At 39.5% G+C, this 14,574-nt stretch overlaps 1 protein-coding gene across 14 annotated transcripts in view; it reads left to right on the top strand.

The window, feature by feature from the left end:
* Positions 1 to 14,574, top strand: part of LOC143282703 (uncharacterized) — a 187,976-nt gene that overhangs the window by 141,226 nt on the left and 32,176 nt on the right. For 9 of the 14 annotated variants that reach the window (XM_076588385.1, XM_076588384.1, XM_076588390.1 and 6 more), the window contains one exon: positions 6,545 to 6,623. In XM_076588385.1, coding sequence (XP_076444500.1) covers positions 6,545 to 6,623 — 79 coding nt within the window. Of the gene's footprint in view, positions 1 to 6,544; positions 6,840 to 14,574 lie in introns of all 14 variants that reach the window. The other 5 variants (XM_076588382.1, XM_076588383.1, XM_076588387.1 and 2 more) reach the window with 1 other exon arrangement.

Genomic DNA, 14,574 nt, shown 5'->3' with positions numbered 1-14,574 from the left:
AAAGAAGGCTAGTGCTCAAGTCAGTGCTGTGGTGCGCCCCAGTGGTTCCCCAAGGAGCTAAGGGACCAAGCATGTATATATATATATATAGAGAGAGAGGGGGGGTGGGGGGGGGGAGGAGAGAGAGATATCCCTGTTTTCTGTGCTGTGATGTGTGTAGGTAGAACTACGCATTTTATTTTTATGTCCACATTCAAATAGATAAAATGAAATACCTACATCTTGTTTTTAAATTTAGTGAATAAATACTTGAAAGTCTGTTACTTTGTTAGCTCTCAAAGCAACAAACAACAAATAGGTGTGGACTGAATCTTTAGGCCACCATGTATGTTAAAATTTCTTTTTAAGTCTTATTGATGCAAGTGCAAACCAGCCATGTCTCAGTGCAAGCCAAATACTATTTCTGTGGTGCACAGATAATGTTTGTAAAAGTTCACACTTTATCAGAAATAAGTTGGTCAAGATTTGTCTGTTTAGAACAATGAGAGAGAAGCTTCACTGGGTAGTGGTTGCATTCTTAGAATTCTTAGATAGCATATATATATGTGTGTGTGTGTGTATCAGATATGGGTGACCAAATTGCATCATTTAAAAAAAAAATCTTCATTGTTGTACTTTGCTTAACACACACACACACACACACACACACACACACACACACACACACACACACTGAAAAGTATTCAAATAAAAATATATAAAAAATTCAGCTGTGAATGGCTTTATTGGGGAATTAATAACATCAACACATACTAATGAAGCGCCGTTTTGATGAAAACAGCAGCAGCAAAATATCAATCACTTACTGTCCCCATGTTGCAGGAACTTGATTATAAAAAGCAAACATCAATGGACAAAGAGCGTATTGTCAGAATCTTCCCCCGGCTAATTGTAGAGGGCCACAGCTGGAGACTGGAGTAGCACTTCCGCCCTAATTTGATAAAGTCTGAAGGACCAAGAGCATTGAAGCTCAAGAACTCATGAAATGTGAGAAGGGATGGTGATGGGTTCACCCCCCAGGGAATCTGCTGTGACTGAGGTGATACCTGTCAGCTGTATCAGTCTGGAGGGCTCTTGAAAGGGCCCTGTGGTGTCACACAAGCTCACACACACACACACACACACACACACTGAAAAGTATTCACGTTTAAGTGGGGTTTTTTTGTAGGGTTTTTTTTTTTTTTTTTTTTTTTTTGTCTTAATGACTCGTAATGAAGCACCTTTTTGGGTTTCACTGCATGGAGTCTGTTACCTGTCTTGTGTATTTGTCTGGAGGGCTCTTGTTTTTTTTATAGGTCCCAGGGGTGTTACACTTCCTGCCACTGAGCTAATGATTGTCTCTAAGAGGCTTGTGAACAGTCCCTCCCCAGTGCAATAGCCCTCAGTGACTTAGATCTGCTGTTTGTATGAAGGGAGGTTTCCATTTGAATAAATCTGGTAATGGTTGTGTGTAGGTGTTATGTGTGTGAGTGTGTGTGTGTGTGGTTTGTGTGTGTGTGGTGTGTCTGTGGTGTGTCTGCTTGTGTGTAGAATTACAGGGTGACGTGCATGTTCTGTTTTTCTCTTCTCTTTTATATAGATTGTGTGTGTGTGTGTTTGAGCGTGTGCATGTACATGCACACATTGAGTTACAGGGTGATGTGTGTTCATATTAACCCAGCCTTGTGTGTGTGTATGTGTGTGTGTGTATGTTGTTCGTGTGTGTGTGTATATATATGTGTGAGTGTGTATGGATGTGGATGTGTGTGAGCATGCATGTGTGTGTGCGTTTGCATGCACATCCTTACACACTTGAACTGCTCAGCTAGCGTCTACTGTCCCAGTGGCAGTTAGAAATGTATACCTTGCCTGTGTTGACTTTGAGGATGTTTGAACAGTGGGACAAGACAAGCAGGATGTGTATGGGTGGTAGGGGGAGTGTCACTGTGGGGGATTGTCACTGTGGGGGATTGTCACTGTAGGGGATTGTCAGCTGTTGGTGCACTGAAGATCTCGGGTGTGCTCTCACTTTCATTTTGACTCCTCAACCATGTCGGTTTGCCTTTTGCACACCAGTGAGCAAATGACAGAGATAGGAGGTGTTGGGAAGGGAGTGGATGGGTTTGGGGAAGGGGGAGGGTGTGGGTGGGATATAGGGGGACAGTCAAAGAGGGAGGGTGAGACTGAGAGAGTTTGTGTGTGAGAGAGAGAGAATGATGCATAGATAATTATATTCTGAGTGCATCATTCTTTCATTGCATCTCCATGTCAGTAGTCTCCCATTTCTGTTGCACAACAGCAGGGGTATGTTTGGGTGACAAGTTTATTGCGGTCACTATGCTTTCTATAAGAGCTGTACACACACGCGTGTGCACGCACACACACACACGCACACACATACACACACACACACACTCACCAATCTCATACACACATGTATGCAGACATGCATACACACACATGCACAGACACACCACACAGACGTGCAGTTGTGTCATTTTCCAGTACATAATTATCAGTATCAGTTTACAAGGTGATGGTTTCACCAGTATATTGTCAGAAGAAACAAGGATGTCTGTGAGCTTGATTGCTGCCCTTCTGACACTCAGTGACAAGTGGTTGCTAATTTTTCCAGTCAGACTTTGAAACTGGTTGTGCATGGATAATGTACAAACTGTATGACTGAGGCAGCTGATAGGAATATTCTACTATCTTTCAGAAAGTTGTGTTTCAAAGTAAGCTAATTTTGTGATTTTCCTTCTTTTTTTCCCCCCAATATCTGGAACTAGACATCAATATTGTAAAAGATTTTGAAAGAAAGGAAACACACCCTGTGTACCAGCACTTGTAAGTGTGGTGTTTGATTTGGCAGTTTAGTGGGAGTTAATTGGTTACTGTAACATTTGATCAGAGAGTTACAGGTGTTTGTTCCAGACTGCTGCTGATGATAAGATGCTCTTTGTGTTGAGACAAGGAAGCTGGATGGAGGGTTTGTGATATAACCACTGTAGGTGTGCAGTGATGATAAATCTGTTTAATCGTGTTTATGAGTTTTTCATAAACCGTATAAGTCTTTAGGGAACTGTTAATCCTGTTCAGGTGAGCATGCTTTGAGTTAGACATATTGCCTTTAAGTCGAAGCTGTAGACAGTTCTTCTCAGTGGCAGAATTTTCATCTTTTAATCAGTAACATGATTGATTGATTCTCTCTTCATTCCTGTGTGCCAAAGGGTACCAAAACAAATCAACAAACCCAACAATTGATTGTTCCTTGGAAATGTCAGCAGGAACCATATTGCTTTTTTTTTTCTTCTCCTGAATGCAGTGAGCAAAAGTGATTCAATTTCTCTTGTGAAGTGACTGCCTGACTTTTGAAGAACAAAATTCCAGAGTGAGAGCAGAGCAGAGTTGGGTTTTTTTTTCTTTCTTGTTTTTAAATGCAGATGTGGTGTAGCATATATGGATCAGTCTGCACACTTTGTCAGCTCTTTGAAACTGAAACCCCACTGAAAAAGATGCTTTGTTCTGCTATTCCTATGAAAAGATGTGTACTGGGAAAGGAAATTATGATGTCCAAGGTTGAATGTTTTGTTGTTGTTTTTTTCATTTGCAATATCATTAAATGTTTAGGGGGTGTGGAGAGAGAGAGAGAGAGAGAGAGAGAGAAGGGGTCACGAATAATTGTAGGACTAAGGTGAGGGATAAATTGTGTTCTGGCCTTGTATCATGGTTTGCTGGTCACAGTGTGAAAGTTAATCACTTAATGCCGATATGCCATGACAGTGGAGCATTGGTCTAGTGGTAATACACCTTGACCAGAAAGCGATTGTCCACAGGTTCAAATCTCCAAGTTTGGACCAAGAATTTTACTTCCCCCACCAAACAGACCTTGAGTGGTGGTCAAGGTGCTTGTCTTTCGGTTGAGATGATACACTGAGGCCCTGTATGCAGCATGGACTTAGTGCTTGTAAAAAGAATTGACAGCAGCAAGCAGCAAAAGGGTAGTCCCTGGCAAATTTCTGTTGAGAACTCCACTTTGGGTGTACATCAAATACACTTGCAGACCGAATTGGAAAAAAAAAGAAGAAAAAGATGGTGCTGCTCTGGTGAGATGCTCTCCCCAGGAAGATCAGCCTGTATTTCACACAGAGAAATCTGTTGTGACAAAAAGCAGTGCTATGCAGTGCACTACAATACAATTCAGTACAATACAACACAGCGCAACACAACACAACACAGCACATCATACCACAACATAACACACCACACCACAATACACCACACCACAGCACACCACAGTACACTACACACCACCACAACACACCACACCACAACACAACACAACACAACACAACACAATGATCCCAAAGAAAAGTTTTGGCTGCAGTGTTGTCACCTTGTCCAGTCCAGCCAGTGGTTTGATGACTTTATACATGAGATTGGTTGAATTTTGGGCTTTGACCTAAGACCGACACAGGTCTGTCACTTTTTCTTTCTTTAGTCATAATAATGGTAATGGTAATAATGACAGTGATGATAATCAGCATAACAATAATGATAATGATGATAATAATAGCAATGATAATGATGATAATAATGATGACAATAATAATAAGTAGTAGCAGTTGTAGTATAGTGCTGCATATTGTGCAGAAGCATGGAAATACACAAAGTTCTTGATGAAAAGAAAAGTTGATAATGTGGCAATGTTCATACCTTGAGCATGACTTGTCTCCAAGGTCAAGTTTATCCAAGTTCCATGGCTTTGAACAGATTATCTGAACAACAGACTTTTGTTCCCAGGCCTGCCGGGTGTTAGGACGTGTATACCCTGATAGTGGGGTCTTTGCAGTTCGAGATGTGCCATATTTTCATTATGGTTGAGTACAGCATAATTGTTGGCTAGCATTCCATCACAGTTTTGTAGGACATGATCATCAGACAGCTTTCTGTCAATAGTTTAGCAGGGATATCAGCTTTTCCTGGTTTTGTTCTCATCTTCACCTTCTGTTTTCTCAAGTTCAATGTTGTCTTTTTTCTTCTATCTGTCTGTTATTATTTTATTTTCTTAATCTTATCCAATGAGATGTTTGATGATCAAGTGTATCTGGAATAGTTTTGTGGAGAATAGAATGTGAATTTAATGTGATACATGCAATGAATTGTACATCAGGCATTGAACTATCTGGAATTTGGCATGTAATTTTTTACCTTGAAAAAAATTAAGTGCTTTTACATTGCATTGATTTGATCAGGACCTTGTACAGCTGTCAGATTGCCTCTTTTTTTTCCTCTTCTGTTGATTAGAAAATTAATCTAGCCATGTTTACTTTTAATTCAATGTTGGTGGACATATGTGAGAAACATGAAATGATGAAAATGTGAAATTTGGCATTGAACGTTTTCATTCTCCTCAATCAGTCAGTGATTTTTTTAATTTTTTAAAATTTTATTTTTTTTTTTTTTTTTTAAGACACTGAAAGGCACACATAGCTTGAGGAAAATAGCATTTGTAGATAGCTATTTTCTGTCCTTGCGTGGAAGTTTCAGTGATTGTGTTTGCTTCTTTCTTTGTAGCTTTGTTACTTTGAATAGGTGTTCATATCATTTGTTTCTTCCCACGTTGCATGCGCTTTAAGTTGCTGAAGTGTGTGAAGTATTGGTCAGTGCTGTGAACATGGTGTAAATCTTTACCCCTTGATTGCTGGACATTGCTGTGGGAACGATTGGTGTGGTGTCTTGAGTGTGTGTGAAATGCAGTTGGTGAAACTGAACCCCCTTCATGTGTATACGCAAGCAGAAGGTCAAATACGCACGTTAAAGATCCTGTGATCCATGTCAGCATTCGATGGGTTATGGAAACAAGAACATACCCAGCATACATCCCCCGAAAATAGAGTATGGTTGCCTACATGGCGGGGTAGAGACGGTCATGCACGTAAAAGCCCACTCATGTACATATGGGGGAATGTGGGAGTTGCAGCCCACAAATGAAGAAGAAGAAGAAGGAGAAACAGTGAGGTGGCAGTAAGCTCCTCTTCATCAGCAGTGGAGGGGTTAGAAAGGAAATGGTGATGATGACGACAGAGTGCGGGAGTTCATTTTTGTAACCGTTTTTTCCCTCCCCCATATTGATGTTATTTTCTAGCGCTCCTGGTCCCTGTGCTCAAGAGGTAGAGTGCATTATAAATGCCCATTATTAATAGTAGTAGTAGTAGTAGTACTATGATGGTGTGGCCATATTCTGTGGCACCGTGGCAGAGTCAGTTAGCCGTTGGACTTCTCATCCAGTATTTATCAGTGATCACAGTTTGTGGCCCTGTTCCGGTCTGATGTTGTGTCCTTGGGAAAGGCTCCTTACTCTGATTTTCCACACTACACCCAGGTGTGAATGTGTACCTGACTTAGGTTGGTGGAAAGTTAAATGGCAGAAGGTGAGAAATGGCCTCCACCTTCCTGTGCCAAGCTGTAGACACAGTGGATGTGAATTCACTGCTCTGATGGCCGTACAAGGCTTTGGGACCTTTGACATTTAACCTAACCATGTTGTGGTGTCTCTGTGCAGAGTCGTCGTGAGACGCTACTGCTGAAGGCGGAGGAGCGGGTGGCACGCTACGAGGCCTGGAAGCGCAGCGGACAGAAAGGTGGGCGCAGTCACGTGCTGGGCTTTGGCAGCGCCACCCCGCGCCACGTCTGCCTGCCGTATGAGCGGCCGAGGCGCTCCTCCTCGCATAGCGCCCTTGCCCGGCGCTCACCAAACGGCTCCGATTCGGATTACTCAGTGTTTCGCCCTCAGAGGCGGGCTCTTTCCGCTTGCAGCACTGTCCGCCGTCATTGTTGTGTTGACCTTAACCGGACGGGTATGTCCAGGCTTGCTAACCCTGCCCCACCTCTGACCCCCAACACGTTCCTAACCCTGGGTGTTCTCTGTCCGTTTGACGGCAGGGACCACCTCGTTCCCCTCCCCCTCCTCTCCCCCTTCTTGCAGTACCCTGGGGTCTTGGGCAGTCAGCTCCTTGGTTGTAGTTTGTTACATTGTGTTTCTTGTTGTCTAGAATGTATTAGACGAATAGGGTAATTAAAAAAAAAAAATCATTATATGTTTTTTTAGACAAATGGAGGTGGGGTGGAAGTGGGGTCCGTATTGATATTTCACAAGTTTTCAGGTGGGAGCAGTTATGAGTTCTTTCTGTTTCTATTTATAAAAAGTAGGATAATGACCAGACCCCAGAGGAAGGTAGAATAGTTGGGTGATGCACCAAGCTGGTTAGACCTGTTCTGAGTTATTTCTTTAACTTGCACAAACTATTATTCCATCTGTTCCATTGTGAAACTTTAACAAATGATTAATAAATTTCATTATATATTACTTTACCTGTCATGTATTGCTCTTTTTCATAATATGCAAAGGACAAGTTATTTGTCAAATCATTCTACTAAAATGCAAAAAAAACTACCTTCAAATTCTTTTCGTGGAGTAGGGTGTAAATTTGTTGTCCTGGTTTTGATTAGCAGGTTACTTTGTGGAGTTAGTTGTTATAATGTCAGTCATGAAGAATAAACATGTGAGTTTTATTTGAAATCGGTTAGTGATTTACATTTTGAACTTGACATCATAATGGTATGGTCAACCAGCTTGGTATTCTTATGGTAGATATCATAATGTTTTCTTTTCTTTTTCTTTTCTTCATATTGAATATATAAATGCTATCTTGCAGATTTTGGAATAGATGCTTTTGTAAAATCTTGGGTTTGGAATGAAAAGTCAGCAATTATTATTTTATAGTGTTGTTATGTGATTTCTAAGTTTTGAAAAAAAAGTGATAATTATTAATATTACTTGAAAAATTTTCTTGCATGACAGTGGTAATGGATCACATTTGTAGCTCCATGAAAGTGGTTAACAAAAAGTGAAATCTGCACAAACAGCCACTTGAACAAACAGCCTGGGGGACACACACACACACACACACACACACACACATTTCTGATTTTGATCATCTTTACCTGAAGTTTGTTCTCATTGGAAGTTATCGTTGTATACAATTTTAACATTTGTGCACACAGTGTGGTATATGATTGAACAAAGATGCTTATTCAGTGAAACCATTCAGTTTTCAAGGACAATCTGAAATGAGACACCCAAAACCACAGTAGTTTCAGATTCTAAAACCATGATACATGTATCGTAAAAACGGAACATCACAGTGGCCTTGCATTATTTGTATGTTTCACACATTTAATCATAATATATTTACAGCATTTGATCATATTTTGCGTACAAGAAATTATCAGTAACCTGAATTGCATCAGATGGTGACTTGTTTTGATCACAAGTTGACAGTGTGACCAGCATGTTCGGTGGCTGCCATGCAGGTTTAGCTTTTTCTTTTTTTGAATTTTGAAAAAGAAAGAAAGAAGAAGAAAAAAAAGAGAAGTGTTTGATACTATGTTGCATGCCTGTTTTGTATTGGTAACCCCAGGTGAAGGGATACCAGTTTTCCTGTCAGTTGGATTTAGCATTATGGGATGCTTTTCTTTCCATTATGGTCAATAGTAAGTAATGATGACCTAATTGGACGACCCAGCAAGATGAGCCAAGTGAATGATAAGTGAAGAACAGAACTGAACATCCTCAGGTCAACCATCTGATCTTTCTGTCTGAACTGTTTCCTATTTCTGCGTGAAACTTGGCTGACTTCCCCCTGGTTTGAATACAGCAGCATTTCCATGGCCTGTGCTTTGAAACCCTGTTTTCTTCCCCCACTAAAATGATACTGTTTGAGTAGATCAACTTTTTTTCAAATAGCGTTGATGTTCTGTTTGAAGAGTTCCTGGTTGGTATTTCCACAGACACTGCTCAGAAAGCTTTTGAATGTCTTAGAGTTCATATGATCTTCTTGCTTTTCGCTTCATTCGTGTGTTCAGTTAGTAGTCATGTTTTTGACGGAATGGCAGAGGCAAACTAGACAGTGCATGAAATTGCAGAGTGAAACTTTGTATTGTAAAATTGTGGAGAAGTTATGGTAACTTAGTTATTTGTCTTCACAGTGGCAAACCACTTAAAATGAGCTGAAATAACTGGCAAGATTCGCCTAACAGGCACCGGAAACAGATGGAAAATAATTTAACAACCCCTTGTTCATACACACAGTTCATTTAAGGATCCTTTTTGTTTGGAATTGCATGCATCTGTGTATCACACACATTGTCTCAGTTTTGCTTAGCCCAAGTTTTGATGCTTTGACTTGTCTGTGTTATTTTCCTTTCCACCTGTCATGCTTTAAAAAAACAAAAAAAAAAAAAAAAACTGATCTTTTTGATGGAGGTTATTTTACACCTGAATATTCATCCTTTCTCCTTTTGAAAAATACAAAAATCAAAAGCAAATTCTATATGTGAAAATTGTAATGTTCTCAATCAGTTTGGGTTTTTGGGTTGTTGTTTTTTTTCTTCTTCTGTTATTGTTGTAATTGAGTTTAGCATTTAAATCCTGACTCAAACCAGAGGGGAAAAGAGGAAATTTTAAAAGAAATAGAAACAGTTTTTTGCACTTTAGCAGTCAGTTTACAGTAATTTTTTTTCTATTCGGAGTTCAAAGCAGATGACTCAGACATAACACCCAGAATACGTTTTGACTGGACAGTGTCATTTGCTCTTTAAGCCAGATAGCTGCAAGTACAAGCGAAACGCAGTGAATGTTTATATTCCATCTCATAGACCAGTAGGATTCTTGTTTAATCAGAAAGATCAGTTTCATTCTTTCATTATTTTCTTTAATCCGTTTTTCAATTTGGAAATAGAATTGATCCCCCAAAGGTGACAAATCTCATTGATTAGATCTTATTCTTTTTCTTTCTTTTTTTCCTTTTAAAAAAAAAAAATCAAGTGGTAGTTTAAAAGTTGAACATGTATGTAAAATGCTTTGTCACTAACCTCTGTAGAGCAGACTTTTTTTTTGTAGACACATATTTCTGTCACTGTTAAGGTAAGTACTGTACCATATTTGTTTCCGTTAGACCTTTTGCATGGGGGATAGAGGTATTTCGCTAGTCCACAGTGTGTTTTCATGCACCCCTGCACTTTTCATGCCCATCATTAGACACAAGCTCTGCTCAGCTTTGTCACAAGATCTATCAGCTGTTTCTTTTTTGTACTTCTCTCTGTCTGTCTGTCTGTCTGTCTGTCATGCCTGTGTTTGTCTTACATATTTGTCTCACTACCAATTCACCCTTTCCATTCTTTTCTTAGTTTTTTTTCTCACTATCAACCCACCCTTCTTTTCTTGTCTCTTTTGTTTTTTTCCTCACGACTAACTCGCCTCGTTTTTCATGTCTCACTTTTTACTCACTACCAACCCATCCCACTTGTCCCAATTTTTTTTTTTCTCTCTCTCACTTCCAAGCCACCCCTCCTTTCTTTTCTTTTTGTTTTCACTGCCAGTCCACCCCGTATTTTTCATGTTTCATTTTTGTTCTCACTACCAATGGACCTTTCTTTCTTGTCTCATTTTTTTCCCCTCACTATCAACCAACACCTCATCCTTTCTTGTCTCATTTTTTCCCCCTCACTATCAACCAACACCTCATCATTTCTTGTCTCATTTTTTTCTCACTATCAACCAACACCTCATCCTTTCTTGTCTCATTTTTTTTTTCTCACTACCAATCCACACCTCGTCCTTTCTTATTTTTTTCTATCAACCAACCACACCTCATACTTGCTTGTCTTATTTTTCTCCTATCAACCAACACCTCATCCTTTCTTGTCTCGTTTTTTTCCTCACTATCATCCAACACCTCATCCTTTCTTGTCTCATTTTTTTTTCTCACTATCAACCAACACCTCATCCATTCTTGTCTCATGTTTCCTCACTATCAACCAACACCTCATCCTTTCTTGTCTCATGTTTTCCTCACTATCAACCAACACCTCATCCTTTCTTGTCTCATTTTTTTTTCTCACTACCAATCCACACCTTGTCCTCTCTTGTCTCATGTTTCCTCGCTATCAACCAACACCTCATCCTTTCTTGTCTCATGTTTCCTCGCTATCAACCAACACCTCATCCTTTCTTGTCTCATTTTTTTTCCTCACTATCAACCAACACCTCATCCTTTCTTGTCTCATTTTTTTCCTCACCATCAACCAACATCTCATCCTTTCTTGTCTCATTTTTTTTTTTCTCACTACCAATCCACACCTCACTCTTTCTTGTCTCATTTTTTTCTCACTATCAACCAACACACCTCATACTTGATTGTCTTATTTTTTCTATTAACCAACACCTCATTCTTTCTTGTCTCATTTTTTTCTCACTCAGTTTCAGTTTCAGTTTCACTTTCTCAAGGAGGCGTCACTGCGTTCGGACAAATCCATACACGCTACACCACATCTGTTGAGCAGATGCCTGACGAGCAGCATAACCCAACGCGCTTAGTCAGGCCTTGAGTGCATGCTTACATATTTGTGTACCTATGAAAGTGGATTTCATTTTACGTAATTTCGCCAGAGGACAACACTCTCGTTGCCATGGGTTCTTTTTCAGTGCGCCAAGTGCGTGCTGCACACGGGACCTCGGTTTATCGTCTCATCCGAAAGACTAGACGCTCAGTTTGATTTTCCAGTCAAACTTAGGAGAAAGGGCGAGAGCGGGATTCGAACCCACACCCTCACGGACTCTCTGTATTGGCAGCTGAGCGTCTTAACCATTCTGCCACCTTCCTCAATTTTTTCTCACTATCAACCAACACCTCATCCTTTCTTGTCTCATTTTTTTCCTCACTATCAACCAACACCTCATCCTTTCTTGTTTTTTTCCTATCAACCAACACCTCATCCTTTCTTGTCTCGTTTTTTTCCTCACTATCAACCAACACCTCATCCTTTCTTGTCTCATTTTTTTCCTCACTATCAACCAACACCTCATCCTTTCTTGTCTCATTTTTTCCTCACTATCAACCAACACCTCATCCTTTCTTGTCTCATTTTTTTCCTCACTATCAACCAACACCTCATCCTTTCTTGTCTCATTTTTTCTCACTATCAACCAACACCTCATCCTTTCTTGTCTCATTTTTTCCCCTCACTGTCAACCAACACCTCATCCTTTCTTGTCTCATTTTTTTCTCACTAACAACCAACACCTCATCCTTTCTTTTTTTTTTTTTTTTTTTTTTTTAAACTCTAGCTACCTCTCACTACCTAGCCACCCCTCTTTTCTCGTCTAATTCTTTTTCTCACTATCAATCCACCCCTCTTTTCTCGTCTAATTCTTTTTCTCACTACCAATCCACCCCTCTTTTCTCGTCTAATTCTTTTTCTCACTACCAATCCACCCCTCTTTTCTTGTCTTTTTTTTTTTTTCTCAGCACCTCTTGCTTTCTTCCTTGTCTCTCTCTTCCTCTCCCTCCTTCCCTTCCTGTAGTGTGTGTCATTGTGCTGTTTTTTTTTTTTCTTCTTCTTCTTTTTGTCCTTTTTGGTCTTGCCCTCTATTGTAGTTGTGTTGTAGCCAGTCAGGTCATGTATGACTTTGGAGTTGATTACCTGGCCTAGATTTCCTCTCTTCTGTCACTTGGGGAATTGGGAGGCTGAGTCGATATCCCCTGATAAGGTTTCCTGTGCCTGCTTTATAAAACTCTCGCCCACACCCCCTCGCCCACTAATCCTGCGTGTCTGTCTGTCTGTCTGTCTGTCCACGTGGTAGGAGAGTGCTGCAATGCTGATTGATCCTCAAACGATGTGAATTTGCATCCGCTGAAAAACGAATCTAAACAGAGTCTTGCAGCCGCATCCTCTTCTAACATGGAGAATGTCAAGTGCATGAAGAGCACAGGATTTTTGTTCCTTTTGTTTCCTTACTGTTAAATTTGGCTGAAAAGAAGAGAAAAAAAAGCTGCTTTGCGGCGATATGTGCAGGATAACGTTTGTGCATGATGATATTTAATCTGATTGTGTGTGTGTGTGTGTGTGTGTGTTTAGGTTTGTGTTATGTTGTGTGATATAAGTTTGTGCATGTACAGGATGTGGTTGAGTAAGTGTGTGTGTGTGTGTGTGTGTGTGTGTGTGTGTGTGTGTGTGTGTACATGTCAGTAAACTATAATAAAATCTTGTCATGCTGAAAGACAACAAAATGAAAATCAGTCTTTTTAGTAGATTTATAAAAAGAGCTCAAACTTTTCAAAATTATCAGTTTTGGATAAAAACATTTCATAATTTTCTTTCTTTTCACCTTAGGGTTTGCTTCTTAAAAAAGAAAAAGAAGAAAGAAAAAAGGCTGAATCTTACACATAATTCCAGGACTTTTAACCAAGCACTTTCATTGTCTTTTCTGATTTAACAGACTGAGGTATTTGAAATTTGTTTCTGATTATTGTTAATGTCTTTTTGTTGTGTGGGTCTGGAACTTTCCACATCTTTCACTCGCAGCATGCAGACTTTTTGTTTTGAAAGTCAGAAGATATTTGCGATATTTCCATCAACCTTTTTTGACCCGAGCGTTCAGTTCACAAAAAATACTTTAGAAAGCCTCAGCGGAATGCAGGATTTGAAACAGTCTGGGATGACTTGATAAAAACAACATGTGGAAATGATCCAGTTCTTCACAGTCTTACTTCTATCTGGCAGAAGTACAGTCCAAAACCATTCTTCAAAAAGAGAAATAAGAAAAAAAGAAAGAAAGAAAGAAAAAAAAAGGAAATGTATTCGGTCACAAAATGGTTCAGGAGCTGTTCACTTTCAGCATGATGGGTGTTTATCATCAGATGACATGATGATGCATTGTTCTAAGAGACCACTGCCTTGTGAATGGCCATGCATGCCTGCCATAGAATAATTCTGTTGTATTATTATGTCTGCATTGAATTTTGTGACTGCATCTAAAATAATGATGTTGCATGTGTATTTACTATGTGCTTTATGTATAATGTTTTTGGTTTGTAACTTTTCATGTCTTGTGGTCACAGAGAAAGAGAGAGAGAGAGAGAGAGAGAGAGTGTGTGTGTGTGCTCGCATACGCATGCGCCCACTTAGCTGTATACATGTGAACTATGCTACCCCAACAGTAATGTGTCCAAAGTGTTATTCGTTTCTGTTGAGTGTGATGTTCCAGTCAGCCTTGTAAGTTGTGTCTTTTTTTTTTTTTTATTGGAATTACCTTCAGTTACTTGATAACATTGCAAATGTATACAAAGTTAAATGTTTTTAGTATGAATAAACTCCTGTATGCTTATAACACAGCAATATGTGCAATATACTATAGAACCCCTGCCCTGTAGGACAAAAATAAATCAACAAAAATACTCACATTTTGACCTCTAGGATTTTTTTCTTTCTTTTTATTCATTGATGGTGGGGGGAGAAATTATAAGAATTTTCAAGACTGAATTAAAGAGATTTTTTTTTTTAATGACAGGTGGTATGGTGACTCTTTTTGCTTTTAGTGTTTTTCTGATTTGGGTTTTTTTTTGTTTTTTTTTTTTTTTCAACAAAGTTCCCCACCCCCTTTCATTGTTATATGTTGGCTTCAGCACTGGAGATTCTGAAACTTTCATTTTACTGTTACTACTAGAGTTTCAGTGCACTGTTTGCTTTGAG

This window comes from Babylonia areolata, chromosome 6 (assembly GCF_041734735.1).
Source record: "Babylonia areolata isolate BAREFJ2019XMU chromosome 6, ASM4173473v1, whole genome shotgun sequence".
In the NCBI taxonomy this organism is placed as follows: domain Eukaryota; kingdom Metazoa; phylum Mollusca; class Gastropoda; order Neogastropoda; family Buccinidae; genus Babylonia; species Babylonia areolata.
The sequence above is the reverse complement of the archived record's forward strand: the minus strand, read 5'-3'. Positions and strand labels throughout refer to the sequence as shown.